At 36.2% G+C, this 16533-nt stretch overlaps 1 protein-coding gene and 1 non-coding gene across 2 annotated transcripts in view; one reads left to right on the plus strand and one right to left on the minus strand.

Annotated features, from left to right (window-relative positions):
- The first annotated feature begins 4935 nt into the window (after window positions 1-4935).
- The window catches only part of LOC101581091 (histone H1.0-like), a 54302-nt gene continuing 42704 nt past the window's right edge, over window positions 4936-16533 (plus strand). Inside the window, exons 1-2 of the mRNA XM_023710154.1 lie at window positions 4936-4960; window positions 5209-5273. Coding sequence (XP_023565922.1) covers window positions 4936-4960; window positions 5209-5273 — 90 coding nt within the window. The remainder of the gene's footprint in view (window positions 4961-5208; window positions 5274-16533) is intronic.
- Window positions 7941-8047, minus strand: LOC111815464. The gene has a single exon (XR_002820150.1). It is a non-coding gene; the product is annotated as a U6 spliceosomal RNA (small nuclear RNA).

Genomic DNA, 16533 nt, shown 5'->3' on the forward strand with positions numbered 1-16533 from the left:
TATATTAGGTACATAATATTTAATAAAAGATAGTTAATAGCACAGAAGAGAGGAAAAATAGTCATTATATTCCAAGTTTGTTTCTGCTGTGGGTTTTTATTTCACTCCAATATGTTGCAAGAGCCCACATTACAGAATTTCCATGTTTTGATATGTTAAGGTCCATACTATTGCTATGAGTGTGGTCTATTTTGAATTAAAATTGATAAATAAGTACCCAGTATAAGAAAATCTATGAATGTGGAGAGTAACTCAGTGGTTGGACAGCTTTAAGGGGGAGAGATGAGGAGATGATTGCTAGAGTGCAGAATGTCTTGTTTTGGAATAATAAAAATGATCTAAATTTGATTATGGTCATGGTTGTACAGCTTTATATGTGTGTGTTAAAAATCTACTGAATCATGCACTTCAACTTTGTAGATGGTACAATAAGCAAGTTTATTTTAATATAGCTGTTATTCTTTATAGTTTTCTGTCTCTGTCTCTGTCTCTCTGTCTCTCTGTCTCTCTGTCTCTGTCTCTGTCTGTCTCTGTCTCTGTCTCTGTCTCTATCTTTCTCTCTCTCTCTCTCTCTCTTTCCCTCTCTCTGTCTTCTCCAAATCTGCTATTTCACTGCAGTCTTTGCAGCCCCCATTCCTGAAGAAGAACTTTCCATACACCACCCCAATGCCACTGACAAGGACAGGACTATTCATCTGTTACTTCTGTTTTTTACTTTTTTCTCATGATTTTCCCTCTCTCTCAAAAATTACTCACTGAAATCTGATGCAACAGTCTCCACTCAAACAGATTGATTAGAGACAGTATCTGCTTAAATTTTAAGCAAATTGAGCAATATAGGTAAAACCTTGTTTTTCTTTCTTTGCTTTATTTTTTTAATATCCTGCTTGACCCTAAACCAAATATGACTCACTGATAGTAAGAATGCTGAAAAAGCTGCAGAGCAAAGTTAATGAGAATACTTTTCATGTGCCCCATGGCTGTGGCTCATAAACTGATGCTAACTTTACCTGAAAGGAAGCAACATGGAATTACTATTTTTCACCTCTTTTTCCAATTTTTTTCTTTTCTCTTCTAACAACACATTAATTTATTGGGAGACATGCTAGATTTTGGATGACCACAGAGATACAAACCATGATTTGAAAAGCTGCTATCATAGAGATTTCATAAAAATGGATCTCTTTCATGACTATAATTACAGAGTTAAAAACAGCGGCCAAGTTTTAAAAGTCAAACATAATGACACATTTTATTCTATAAATTTATATTATTTATCATCCTATGTTAATACTTCTGTTTAATTGGCTAGTTTTATTTCCAAAATTTACAAGCTTTCATTTGAGTTCTGATTCAAAATGCCAAATAACCAATAGAATTCAGAATATCAAACTTCACATTCTCAAACTATTTAAGAAGCAAAACTATTCATTAAGCTTTTTTACTGTCTTCATAATTTAATTCATGTTGTATATCTTTATGCCAAGTAATTTATTTACAGTACAACCAGTATTCAAAAGTTACACATATATAAATAAATCAATTTAAGAATGAGTCACGGGAAAAAAGGATTGAACATACCATCAGAAGCCTATATTTATGTAGAGTTGTCATGTGCTTTTTAACATTCAAATCAAAACACTTTCAAGCAAGTATATCTTGAGTAATGTCTTCTAAGTACTGAGTGCTAAGAATTTAAGTACATTGGCAGAAATGAACAAAAACCTGAGTTTTGCTGCTTTGAATTTGGTCACTTAAATTGTGAGTGGCCAAGTGGTAAGATTGTGGGAGCAGTTTCCATTCTAACATGAACTACTCTATATTTTCAGCTTGACTCATTGAGATAGGCTAGAGGAAATAAAGTTAGATAGAAAGGAGGCAAGAAACTCAAAAATGCAAAAATTAGACTTTAAATAAAACTGCAGTTTTGGAATACAATCCTGCTTCATCTACCTTGTTTCTCCCAAAGCAGAGCAACAGGGAAACTCCTTTTCAGCTGCTTTGCCAATTCCCACTTACTTGAAAATGATCCTCTTTCATTTATGAAATGATCAACCCTTTGGCATTCCATATAGGAATGACTTTCTAACAATGGATGGGTCATCCTTCCCCCCCTTCTAAGACTAACACAAATACTAAGACTAGATTATCAAATTCCACAGATTTCCATTTCCTAAACACATAAATCAGAACTGTGGCTAGAGGCACATAAGAAGAAGGCAAATTCAGTTCCCAATGGTGTTGTCCTTTGTTTGATTAATTGCTATAGTTGAGTGGGCCAAACATAATCCAGGCTCCATGTATGACAAGGAAAGAATTGCAAAGTATACACCTCACAGTATGTAGTGAGTTTATTTAAGATCACAGGGCAGCAGCAGGAACATCCAGAAGATTGTTCTGGAACATCCAGAAGTAGGCCACAAGGGGGCTTTGTAACTGAAGCTTTTAGTATTGATAGGGTCAGACATCTTCTTGTGGTAGCTTCCTCTCACTGTCTCTGTCTATTGATGTCAGTAGGCTGTGACCTCCCAAGCTTAAATCTGAATAATCACTAGAGTGGTGTTATGCTTCTGGTTGAATGGAGAGAAGAGAGATTTCAGGATTATGGAAACATAGATAACCATTAGAATGGTATAGCATTGGAAGTTAAACTAGGGAAGTTGGAGACTCAGCTATTTTGTTTCTAACTGTACTATACCTACATTTCACTCTTGCTTGCATCTTAGATCTACCTCCAAATGATCCTTCTCATGCCTCTTGTAATGATGTATCCTGAAAATTCTTTTTTTACAATGAGAACCAGTGGACCTGCACACTTATTTTAAAGGGATTGGGTTAAATTCCTTGTTTCAGCCTTGGGGACCCTCCAAGCCATTGTGATTTGATAAGACAGCAGATTGGATAGAGACTAAATTCTGCATTTTTTACTTTTAAATATCTCTTCTTTAAGACACCTTGGAAAATATTTGCTGTAGGCTTAGTTATATCCTCCAAAGATTCATATTATGAAGTACTGACTCCCATGTGATGTTATTTGGAGAGAAGGCCTTTGGCTGATGATTAACATTAGATGGCTTCATCAGAGTATCTTTTTTATTATGGGATTAGTAACCATATTATAAGAAGAAATACCAAAGAACTCTTTCTTTGCTCCTCATTTCTTCCTCTCCCACCCACTTGTTCTCCCCTATGTGAAAGAAGGTGGTCCCCTGGAAGCTATAAGTAGTAAACTCATCAAAATCTGAACTCTGGTCTGACAATTCTCATTTCTAGAACTGCAGGAGTAAAGTTATGTAATAGCAAATCAATGGTATTTTGCTATGGCTAAGTAATATAATGCTGAGCTAAAATATAACACTGAGGCAGAGTATTTGGTTCATATTGATTTATTTAGGTGGTTAAGTAGAATACAATTTAAGGCTGACATTCAGCAGCCCTCTGCTCTCCACCTCATGATGTCATTGTACTTATTTTTGTCTTTGTCTTGTGGAGAATTTTTCAGATTGAGTTAAATGCTCCAGGACAGCTCTGAGAACATGAGTCCATTGTCAGTGCAGGTGTACATTAAGGTATAATTATAGAAGCATGACTTAGCAGTGGAACTATGCATACACCAATCAGGTCAATATGTGAGAATGTAAATATACAATAACAACCTGTATAAGAATTATACAATAAAGATGCAAGCAGCTTTTGCTCTTGCTCTGGCTTTGGCTCTTGCAATCCTTTTTTAAGATTTAATTTAATTTAATTTTTCAAATTAATTTTGTTGAGAAATAAATACCAATGAGACAGTGTCAAAACAGATTATTAGGACAGTTTCAATAATTTGTACTTTGCATATTGTTGTCTTCTTAATAGTTATTCATAGTACAAGATGCAGACATGATATCCTGTCTAAACACTATTAGTACAAATTTTTCTTCTCAGTGAATTAAGAGAAAGTAGTGTAAATCTATCCTATTTTGAATATACAGATACAAAATGGTCCTTCATTGGTATCCCCTTTTTTGTTTAGTTTTGTCAGAGATGGTTATTCCAGTGCCATTTAACTATTGTAGGTACGTGAAATCAGCAAAATAATCCAATATAGTTCAGTAGTCCATAATAGTAGTGGGTTATCCAAAAGTTACACTTCATATTATATAGGTCTTGCTTTATCTTGTCTTAACCATCCAGCAGAAAAGTACAAAAACGAGGGATAAAAAGTAAAGCCATATTAATATACTGAGCTGTAAAAGGTTCAAGTCAACAACTTCTGACATTGACAGTCCTATGGCTCTTGCACTCCTGCATTCTTTTGCTTTTGTGTTCTGTTCTGTTCCATGCTGCCTGATGTTGTTGTTGATATTTTTCTCATGTGAATTATTTAACCTTAGAACCTTAAGCTTGAAGATTTCCCTTGGGCCACGTGAGTGGACCAACAACTGGACATTCTCTAACCAGTACTATTTTTCTTCTACAACCTAACTTACCCCATGTCTTAAGATTTTGTATTGATTTTTTTAAATCTGTCAAGATTGCAGCTAATGGGGTTGGCAAGATAGTTCAGTGGACTACAGCTCCTATTTAGGCAAGCTCAGGGACCTAGGTTCAATTCCCTTCATGACATGCCCACCAGCCTTGCCTCCAGGATGGGCTGAGCCAACCACAGAGTCTGGTGTGGTAGCACATGCCTGTAATCCCAGCACTGGGGAGGCTGAGAACAGCAGGATCACTATGAGTCCAAGCTGCATAGTGAGACCCTGTAAAAACCAAATACATTTTTTAAAAATCATAGCAGCTGATTCTAGGCTCTTTCTCACTTTACACTACAAAGCAACTTCAGTCACTGTTAAATCACTGCTTGAATGAATGAGATAAGATGGCTAAGTTAGATATTAAGACAAGGACAGAACCAGGAAGGAAGTCAGTAAAAATAAAAACATCAGAATTATGATTGGAGGCTCATCTAAAGAAGGTAAGTCCTCAAGATAAAGTCACAATGACTAGATTTGCACACTTCCCTAAGGGATAAGCTGAACTTGAAACTACACTGTAATTAGTAGCTCTAAGTCTACAGAAAACCAGCCTACTAGGAATGTCAGAGGTTGTGGATAGAGGTTAAAGATAAGGCAAAGATAATTTTGGAAGTGAGACCAGGGTTCTCTTGCCTCTAGTGGACAAAAAGCCTGAGTATCTGGTTTACCTTATTTTTATTCAAATTAGGCATGGAAGCAAACAATTTGGTTAATGGAAATTTCATTTTTCTCATTATTTGCAAAGCTGCCCAGGTAAGTATTTCTCTAAATGAGATCCTAGTCTTTGATTTTTCTAGAAATTGCAGTGTGCCAGCATGACAACACATTGCCAAAGGGAGTACAGCTTCCTATTCCTTCCTTAGTGTTCACAGGTAAGGTCAGGTGAGCCTCAATCCTTATAACTACTTTCCCAACCCAGTCTGTTAAGCCTAGGTAGGCATCATATACCCAGGTAGGTGAACAGGATATTTGGATCTATTCCTTTCCAAAATTTTCTCATTTTATAAATGATAGTTAAACTAAAGTTAATAAGGCTATCCATGTAAACTTACTACATGTCCAACTTCTTTACTGTGCCAATCATAACTAAGTGGATATACTTGTAATCTTACTAGTTAATTATAGTTTGATTCCTACTGTACTATACTGTGACTTTGCAGTATAAATTACCCTTGACAAAGGGTCTTGGTGGCAACCCACTTTTGGGACCCCCCTGTTTCTCAGAGGCTTTTACCGTAAACTTTTCCATTGTGTCTTAGATTTCATTCTGAATTTTCAAGGAACACAAACTGAGAATATCTGACATCTAGAAGGCTTGGACTTCTATTTTTTCTATATCATTTTGAGGATCTGACTGAGATACTTAGAAGGAGGTAAGATTTGGCTTGTTTCATGTCATCCATACTTTTACTGGATTCTGAATTTGGGTTTTTTTTAGATACACATATTTTTAATCTATCCACTTCTTTTTTTGCCATAATTTTATTGATAAACAAATAGCAATGAGATAGTTTCAAATCAAATCGGTAGAACAGTTTCAATAATTAACACAATGCATACATTCTTCTCAGTGGTTAATTGCTGTACAAGATGCGGACTTGATATCCTATTTACAAGCACCATTAGAACAAATCATTCTATTCATTAAAAGAATGTAACTATATATCTATCCTAACCACTTTGAATACAGATACAAAATGGACATTCATCTGTATACCCTTTTCTTGCTAAGTTCCATTATTTGAATATTATAGGTGTGTAAATTCAGAAAAATATTCTAAAACAGTCCAGTAGCCCATATTAGTATTGAGTCTTCTGCTTAACTGGCAATGTCGGAAATTGTTGGCCTGAGTCCCCCACAGCTCAACATAACAGCATGGCTTTATTTCTTATATTTTGCTTTTATACTTTTCTTCTGGATGGTTAAGACCAAGGCAAAGCAGGACCTATGCAACAAGAGTTGTAGCTTTTGGGTCTGATAAAGTCAGTAAAATCCCCTCAGGATTTATCCTGAGATTCTGTACCTCAGATTGTAGACCGTTTGTCAATGTCAGCCATGTGGATGAGTCATGGCTATTGCTTGGCCAACGTGCTCTCTGTGAAAGCCTGAGAGAATGTTTTCTCTCCATGTGACTCTCCTTAGGCACACTCTACATCATCAATCACTTTCCTCTTTGGCCCCATAATCTCCTTGATCAGAAAATTTGGTACACTACCGAGTTACATGATGTTGCAGTACAAGTTCTCATATGTCCTGAGTCTTAATTGACCTTGGAAGGTTAGGGCCAAAATGTTGGCTTTCCTTGCAGCCCTCCTTTTTCTCTAATTTTGGTCTGCAAACTTAGGTTGTTAACCATCCCGAAGACAAGCTTGTTGTTATTATCGAACAACTTAGGCTGTTAAGCCTAACCTCACTATCTGTCGGCATATCAAATATCTTAGGCATAATATGGAACAGGTATTTTTCATCAAGTATTGATATTTTGAACTTTAAGTCCCTACAGGATATGATAAAAAACATTTAAAATTAGAATATATTTTAAAAATAGGCACAAAGAATTATATACTTCCCATGTCTGCACATAAGTCCAAAAATCTCACCATATACAACCTTGAAGCAGGACAGTCCCACAATATTCCTTTTCCTGTCTCTTGCTTTCCTTCACCACCCCCTTCTTCTTGAACAACCATCTACCTGAGAGACATCATAGCAGCAACTCGCATGTCATGACAAGGAGCCCATATTCAGAAGACCAGAATGACAGGCACTCCAAGCATAAAACTGCTACTACAAATTACCATCTGCAGTGCAATAGCTTAGTTCACAGGTATCAGTATATATAGTTAGTCAGGGTGAGAATCTTTCCAAACAACTGCTAGATTAAAAAATCTTCTGAAGATTCTCAGGATCATTGCCTTGCTCATCTTCTGCATATAACTGTATGGTTTGACATTGTCATATTTCCTAGCTCTTCTCCTTTCCCTGTCTTGATTAGTTAAGTCCTTGAGATCCTGCTTTCCTTTTACTTGTATTATATCTTTCTATTTGTATTTCTTCTGAATTTTGATTCACTTAATCAAAAATTGTCATCTGTTGCTTTCTGGTTGCTTATGATTTTATAGATGGATTTTGAATTAGAATTCATTTAGGTAATAAAAAATCATCATGTATGGTTTGCTGGTTTCTTGTGCTATGTTAAATAAAAGTTGAGAGCATGGGAAGATTTTGATGTCTTCATATGAAGGTTTCTTTGATTGGATATTTTTATTTCTATGGACAGGACCCTGTATTTCTGTCTTGTATATGCTATATTTAGACTTACTTCCACACTAGTTGCTAAATTTACTTTCATTCTTTACTTGCTTGGTGATTATGAGGTAGCTTATTTACTTATTTATTTATTTATCTTATCCTAATGTAAAAATATTAAACAATTCAGGATTTTGAATGTCATCCTTGTGCAGGCGACATCATAATCTTCTCCATGTCAGTCTGATTCTAGTATATGTGCTGTTAAATTGAAAACTATTGCCTCATTTTAGACAGTTATTTGGGATGGCTTTTTGGGATGGAAACTCTAATGGCTTTGTAGCTCATGCTCTTAGATGAACCTGAAACTAGGAGGCAGGTTTTGGCAATTCACTTCTATTATGGGTGGTTGTTACATTGCCAGTAAATGGTATTATTGTCCTCCACACTACACGACTTCCATTCCTGGGTTAAAGGGAAATCAGAAGGCAGGCTCATCCAGGGGGGCATATGGGAGGGTTTTGGCTGACTCAGTGTCTGGTACAGATCCTTTTCCTGCAGCTGGTACATCAGACATCTAGCAAGTTGGGAGTTCTATTTCTCTATTATCAGTAAGACTAAAGAGTCTACTGGAAATTAATAAATTCAAAATGAATTAGAAGAATTGAAATGGGGATGGAATGGTGAAGAGTAGGAGAGGGTGGAAGGGGGGAACATAGGAAAAAGATGAAGGGGAGGGAGGGAGAATAAAAAAGAGGAGAAAACAGGAAATCATTTTCACTTTTGATTTATGACCAAAGCAGTCAAGCATCTTGTAGATCTCTGTGGGGCTCAATGTTTTATTCAGAGCTGCCTTGTACATTCACTATTCCCAGATGAATTAATATACATGTAGAGAAATTGCATGCACTAAAATTAGAAATTAAACAAAAGGCTACACCTAATTATCAGTACAGAAGCTTGGGAAAGGCATGAAAAGGGATTTGGAATGTGTTTGTGAATTTTTGAAGGAAAACATCAAGAATAATGCATTAAAAAGGTAAATAGAATTTGGATTCTTAAGATAATACCTGTGGTTACATAGACTTTGTTTGGGAGCCAGTATTAATAAATAATAAATGAGAAAAAGCCATGCCTCCTTATCTTACCTGTTCTTCTCTAGACTGTAGCCAGGAAAAAATCCTGTAAGCTTCCTCGTCTAGGAAGAGACTGCTTTGCACTTTCTGCATCCCCTAGGCCAGAAGACAGTAGGTCAGGAAGCCTGCTGCTGGTATCACTTTCTTAGCTAGAGCATTGCCCTCACTCTGCACTCAGGACAAGGAACAGAGAAAAACAGGAAAGTGTGTAAATCCCTCAGTACTACATGTACCAGAATTCTGTGGACATTATTTAATGTCCTACAAGCTAATTAATTCCCAGTGATTTAAACATTAAGATGAGACCAAATTACTAAAACATTTACTTTTGCTTGTCTCATGCTCTAATTCCTAAAAAAAAAAAAAAATACCTTTACAAGGCATCTATCTTGTCGTTAGGCAATATATGATCTCTGAAAGTGCATTACTATGGCATATATTCAAGCATGATTTAATTCCATACAGAAATTTAGGAATTTATTAATTATTCCATCCCAACTATAAAAGAATAAAGTAGCATATTTTTTGCTTTTCTCATTTGTCACCTCTAACTTGCCCTTTCTGTGAGCAAAAGTTACTAGGAAATATTACTTGAAGCATTGAGTGTGCTGTTAAACTATTGTTGAATTTTAACTGCTCTTCTTTGATTACTGAGTTGCTAAGACTAAGGCAATATCTGTCAGTGGCTTCAGTAATATGCTGACAGTATTGCAATTACACTAATACCTGCCTAGATAATTCATGATGTTACATTATTATCATAAGCGCTAAACGTTCATTCCATACACACATCAAGATCTGTTCAGTCCCTTGGATCACATTTTTTAACCTACTCTTTCTATGCATTTTTCATTAACAGTATCTATAATACTATTTTGGCTTTTGTCTGGATGTCTCCCCCTCCAAAGCCTCATGCAGTCACAGGGGGCAGACTTTTTTCTGAGGCAGCTGAATCTAGTACTTGTGATTACTTCATTGTCTAGTACAATGATAGCCTGTATATAATATAAGGGAGAAAAGAGCTCTCTCTCTCTCTCTCTCTCTCTCTCTCTCTCTCTCTCTCTCTCTCTCTCTCTCTCTCTCGTTGTTTTTGCTGTCTTCTGATGTCATGAATTATTACCCCTCTGCCATTTACCACCCCATCTTGGAGCCAGCTGATTATGGATTGACATCTCAACAACTATGTGCTAAATAAGCCATTTCTCCCTTAACTTTGTGGGTTGGGTATTTTGTCTCAGCAATGAGAAAAGTAACGAAGAATTTGGTACCAGAGAAATGAGGTCTGTGTTGTGACTATATTTGACCATGTGCTTCAGGAGACTTCAGGAATGGCTTGTGGAAAAAGTTTAGAGATACTGACAGTGAAAGTAGAACTGGGATGTCTTAGGCTGTTCTGAATGTGAGATTCTAGTCAGAATTCAGAAGATCAAAAGGCTGACAGACATTCCTCAAGTAAAGATCAGGCTCAGGAGGTTTCTGCTTGGAAGAATGACCACACTGGCTGTTGGGCGCCAGACAATGTGCACTGTGGCTTGGCATAAAGCTTGTCCGCAATTTTCTCATGGCCACAGACTAACTGAGACTAACATTAATAGTGGAAGACTCTGGAAAGAGAAATTTCAAGACACTCTAATATTGAGGTGGTGTCATGGCTGCTGTCTGGGGCTTCTAGCCAGATCTAAGTTGAAAATCAAATGACAAAAAAAGCCAGAAGAATGATTTAGGGGCTGAGAAGATAGCTCAGTAGAATAAATGCTGGCAAGCACAAGGGCTTGAGTTCAATCCTCCATTCTGAAAAAAAAGAAAAAAAAAAAAGAAAGAAAGAATGATTTAAAACATTTTGAGTTTGGCCAGAAAAGAAGTTCCAGTAAAGCTGTCTACTGCAAAGATAGAGCAGAGATCTTGACTAACAAAGAGGAGCAGGAAAATAGAAAAGATGTCCTGAGGAGATCACAAGAAGCATCAGGACTCAACCCTTTACAGTTTATAGATTGCAAAATTGAAGAAAACCTCAGAGCACCATGTTCCAGAATGGCAGCAGCCACACCATGTTTCAGAATGGTGGTGATATAAAGAATTTATTCCTCAAAATTGTATTCAGAGTTGTCAGTGATTTACACACTTGATTCCTACAGCCAAAAGAGAGGGAGGGCTGGTGAGATGGCTCAGTGATCTAAAGCACCTACTTAGAACAAGCTAAGCTTAGCAAAGCACAGGGACCGCGGTTCAATCCCCCAGCACCACATGCCAGCCAGCCCCGCCCCCTAGTGGGCTGAGCTGGCCACACACACTAAATAAATAAATAAATAAATAAATAAATAAATAAATATTTTTTTAAAAAGAGAGAGAGAGAGGTCAATCTGGCTACTGTCCCAGTGGGCAACAGACCTTGTCATCATCCACATAGCACTGGTTTTAGACACATGGAGTATGCAAGACCTGTGGGGACATAAAAGCTCCCACCCAGACTTCCACAAGAAGGCCTGGGTGACCAGGCAGTGTGTCCCTAAGAGGGTAATGGGTAAATAGCTGTGAGTGTGAAGCCAAAGGTACAGTGGAGACCACAGAACTTTGGTGAAGCCAGGAAGTATGGACTGTCTGAGGAAAACTGCACAGAGGTAGCAGAGCTGGCCCAAAAGAGAAACTATGGGAACTGCTGCCACTGGAAGTGCAACAGAAATGGAGCCTCCCAAGCCTTTAGGAATTCACAGTTTTCCAGTTTGCTTCGGATGTTGCCTGTGGAACTATAGGACTTCATGTTTGCCCTTCTGGTTTGTCTTTGCTTTGGTCCCAGTCCTTTGTAACTGAATTTGTAACTTTTGGAATGGAAATATTTATCTTGTGCCACTGAATATTGTGTTTAACTTTCTTTTCATTTGTATAGGGACCCCACAACTAAAAGATGGCCTTAAATTTCAGAGAAGACTTCGGACTTGAACTTTTCAGCAATGCCAATACTGTTTTGACTTTGGCAAATATTAGAGATAGATTAAATTCCTTTTGCATAAAGGGATCTTTGGAAGGCTAGGGATAGGTTGTTACAGTTTGTGTACATATGTCCCCCAAAACTTCAATGAGTTCCTGGCCACAGACTTTTCTGAGGTGGTTTAATCTAGTGTTTGTGGTTGCTTCATTGGCTTTTGCTGGGATTGGGAATGTGAGTGGTACAGCCACCCTAAGGCAGGTACCCTGCACACAACATAAGAGGATAAAAAGGCTTTTCCCCTTCTTTCTCTGGTTGTTTTTGCTGTCTTCCAATGCCATGAACTATGGCCCCTCTGCCATTTATCACCCTGTTTTGGAGCCAGCTAATTACGGACTGAAACCTCTACAAACTATGTGCTAAATTAACCTTTTCTGCATTAACTTTGTGGGTTGGGTATTTTGTCCCAGCAGCAAGAAAAGTAAGTAAGATGTGTTATGCAACATGACTTGTTGCACAACACAACTTTACTGACTAATGAGTTCCTTTTGAAAGACTGGCTACTGTTGCAAACCAAAATTTTGAGTTAGCCATACAGTATAGCTATTTCATTTTTCTTAAGCCCCATTTCATTAACTCTTATATATGTACCTTTACTAGATGAATAAGTTTCAGAGTTTTCTCCTTCAATGTTTCTTGAGAAGAATGTGGAGATACCAACCCTTCTCCACTTCTAAACAAGAGCTAGTCAAAGACTCAGTTTACTGCCTGGCTAGTGACTGTCACCTGAAGGTAGAATTAAGACATCTCCTAATCCTCACAAGGCAGGTTGTCTTTTTCAATAGTGCTTTTCACTGAAATTCATGTGCTTTTCTTTGGGAAACAAACCTATCATTTTAGTTTCCTAAATGCAAGCTTAAAAGAATAACAAAATTCCTAAATACAAATTAGATGCAAAATTCGTAACAAATTCCAAAATTTCCCAAAGGTTATCACTCACCTGCCCATATGCAGAGTGTATTAATTTATTTAATCATGGGTTAGTGGTGCACTGCTATAGAAATAGTTGCTTAGAAACCTGATTATTATGCTGGTGCATTTGAAAGCCCTTCATTGAACTACTAGTAAATTATAACCACTGAAATTTAAATTGCGGAGCTGTAAGGGCAATTTCCAGCACTGAAAATACACTATTTTCTGCCTAGATTATTCATGGTACTGCATTATTGTCGTTTAGAGATGCACACTTTATGTCCTAATCAACAGCCATTCAGACCCCTGGCCCATGATTTTCCACCATTTTTTTCTCTGCTCTTTTGCTTTTGATGGTTTTTCATATAATAATTATTCATGATACAGAAGGATTTATTCCTCAAAACAAGGACAAAAACTACCTGTTTATATCTAAATGAGTGATGGCTATACGTGTCATCTAAGGATGAGTCAAGAATGATCTGTTTTCCAAAAACCATTCTCCAGGTGCATCTTAGAAATTTATGTCTCATTTAGTATTACACTAGTGTGGCTGTTAAAATGTTTTATTTGGGGCTTAAATATATAAATTCATTAATTACAGGAACTATCTTTGAGGCAATATGTCTAAAGACAGGATGTCTGTAAAAGCAGTGGTTGCTCAAAGCACAATGATTTTAGAGGAAGCAAGTGACTCTTGACTGACAAAGACTTTCTCACTATTGACACTCAAGATTTAATTCACTACTTCTTTCCAAGGGCTGTTCAACAAGTTTAGGATGCACTCTTGAGAAGTGAATCTTGTGGTTTCCATCCTCTTCTGTTTCCAAAGGGGATTTCTCATACTTAATCTGCTACTTCATGACTAACATTCTGAGGACACATAATTTGAACACAATTCAAGAAGCTATTACAACATGGCCTCTTTCTGGAATTAAGGTCTGAAATGAATTTTTTTCTATTGCTCCTAACATATCGCAAGTACCTATAACAGTGCCATGAACCCAGTATGTGCCCCATAAACATTTGTAAAATGTAGAGGACTAAAGAGATTTAGGACCCTAAGGTGAATGCAGCAACTGTGAGAGAGTTTGGGATGGGACCTCTAATGCAAAAGATACTTTACTGTATATAGAAAAAGCATATCATCTTAATTAGCTTCCCATCCTCAATCTTTTTTTTTTCTGAGAGACACTGATGTTGCTTAAGCAATAAAAAACCTAGATGCATACACACTCCCTAGAAATGTTATTTCTCTTAAGCTCATTGTAATGTTAAAGAAATTCTGATCTTTTCTCCTCCCTCAAAATGTTCTCCATATGCATTTTTATTAACATAAATAACTGGGGCTTCCTACTCACTTATATTCTCTTTATTAATCTCTTTCATAAGTCTCATTAATGCTGATATTGTCTACAATTCCATCCTCTATTATCTCCATTTTACATATTGCTATCTTTTAAATATCAGCTACATACTCATAACATACATTCATTTATTGATTTGCTCATATTATTTATTTGTCTAGTAGTAATAAAGATCAAACTCATGCCCTTTACACTGAACTACATCCCTAGCCCATTTTAACTTTTTTTTGAGGCAAGATCTCTTTAAATCTGTAAATTGTCCAGGATGGATTGGAATATATGATCCTCCTGTCTCAGTCTCTGAGTGCTGGGATTACTAATGTATGCCACGATGCCCAACTAACATGTATTTTTAACTAATAATTCCCAACTAACATGTATTTTTAGCTAATAATTCAGTATAACCCACGGTTTATAGAAAGTAGCAAAAATTTAACAAGCCATCAGAAGGAGAAAACTATGCAATCACAATTAGATAAAATAGAGCACTACAGATTTTCAGAATTTCAGTTGGCTTTATTTCCAAATGTTTTCTAAATTTCATTTTGATTTTGTCTTTCACCTATGAACTGTTTATAATTTTGCTGTTTAATTTCCAAATAGTTGTGGTTATTAGATGTTATTTTATTAACAATATTTTACTGAATTCTGTGAGGTCTATAAATTGTTTCTCTTTGATGCTTAAAATTTAACAATGTTTGTTTATATGCTATAGTGATTTAAAAAGAGAATTGCATACAGTGTTCTATCAACAACATTTTAACCAAAGTGGTTAGTAGCATGATTCATACATTCAAATATGTTTACTAATTTTCATCAAGTTGCTATATCAATTACTAATATATACTTTGAAATGTATTTGCCAAATTATTAACTTATTTGAATAAAATTTATTAGTCAGATTATCCATTTAATTATGTTATGGCTTATATCTAGTTGTCCCCCCAAAGCCTCATGCGGTCATGGGGCAGGGACTTCGAGAGTTTGAGATTAACTCATGATCCACTGGGATTATGGGTTTTAGTACTGCTGGGATTATGGGTGTGAGTGCTACACCCAGCCTGGGACCCATAGCCTGAATGTAACATAAGTCAGACAGACAGACTTCCTCTCTGTTGCCATTGTTGGTGCTACTCCTCCTTTTGCTCTCTTGCTCTTTGCCACCACCATGAAAGGTTGCTCTCTGCCATGTGACACTCAGCCTTGGAGCCAGCTGAGTATGGACTGAAACCTCCAGCAACTGTGAGCTAAATAAACCTTTCCATTCTTCATTTTGGGTGTTGGGTATTTGTCCCAACAATGAGAGAAGAGTGAGACAAATTCCCATATTTAAGTCTCTGACTTAGACTATACACAATCAAATTTATGTCTTCCCAATGAACTGCTCCTTTGGCATATGTAATATGCCTCAATATCTCATAATATGCACTGTTTTAAAGTTTATCTCCTACAGATCCATCTTCCCAACTTTCTTACTATGTTTACTGTATATATATATATATATATATATATATATATATAGTGTCTATAGTGAGTCTCATCTAGTAGTGTCTATATATATAGACACTACTAGATGGGACTCATAGTGATCTACCTGTTTACAGCCTCCTAAGAGCTGGGATTACAGGCATGTGCCACCATGCCCACTCTCAATTGCTGTCTCAGCACAACCTGGGGGTGGGACTAGCAACTTTGTAGATATTTTAACACTCACTTTCAAGCTATGTTTGATATTTAAAGTGTTTCCTTTGTAGGAACTTAAAGCAAGCACCAAATCACATCTGTATAAATTTATTTTTTTCTCCTTTTTTTAAATACAAACAATATTAGTTTATTGTTGCAGGGCAGGATTATGGTAGTGCCCCATTGATTCTTGATTATTTCAATTATCATTTATTTATTTATTTTTCTCATTATTAATTTTATTGAAAATTCAATAATGATTATATAGCAAATTAAAAATTGTAGACAAATATTGAAATGTGAAAGACGTAAGATGTAGACAAGGGTGAATTTTAGAAAAATGTTTCTGAAATAAATACATAACATGAGATTGATAATAGATTACACATTGTAAAAAAAGTACAAATTTAAATGAATACAACAATAAAAATTGTCTAAAATGAACATGAAGAGAAGAGTTTACAGATTAGTCATGTAATAGTTCTCTCTGTGCCAAAACCAAGAAACTTTTATTCATATAATTAGAACTCCAAAGTAGAAGGGGGTAGGCAACAAATATTTGAAGATTTAAAATTTCTGAATTTTATTAAAGTTATAGCACCACATTTACAAGAAAAAAACCTTTTGCACAAGAAAAATAAAATTATACCAAGATACATGAACTGAAATTGTGCAAAACTAA

This window comes from Octodon degus, unplaced genomic scaffold (genome assembly GCF_000260255.1).
Source record: "Octodon degus isolate 3935 unplaced genomic scaffold, OctDeg1.0 scaffold00016, whole genome shotgun sequence".
Classification (NCBI taxonomy): Eukaryota; Metazoa; Chordata; class Mammalia; order Rodentia; family Octodontidae; genus Octodon; species Octodon degus.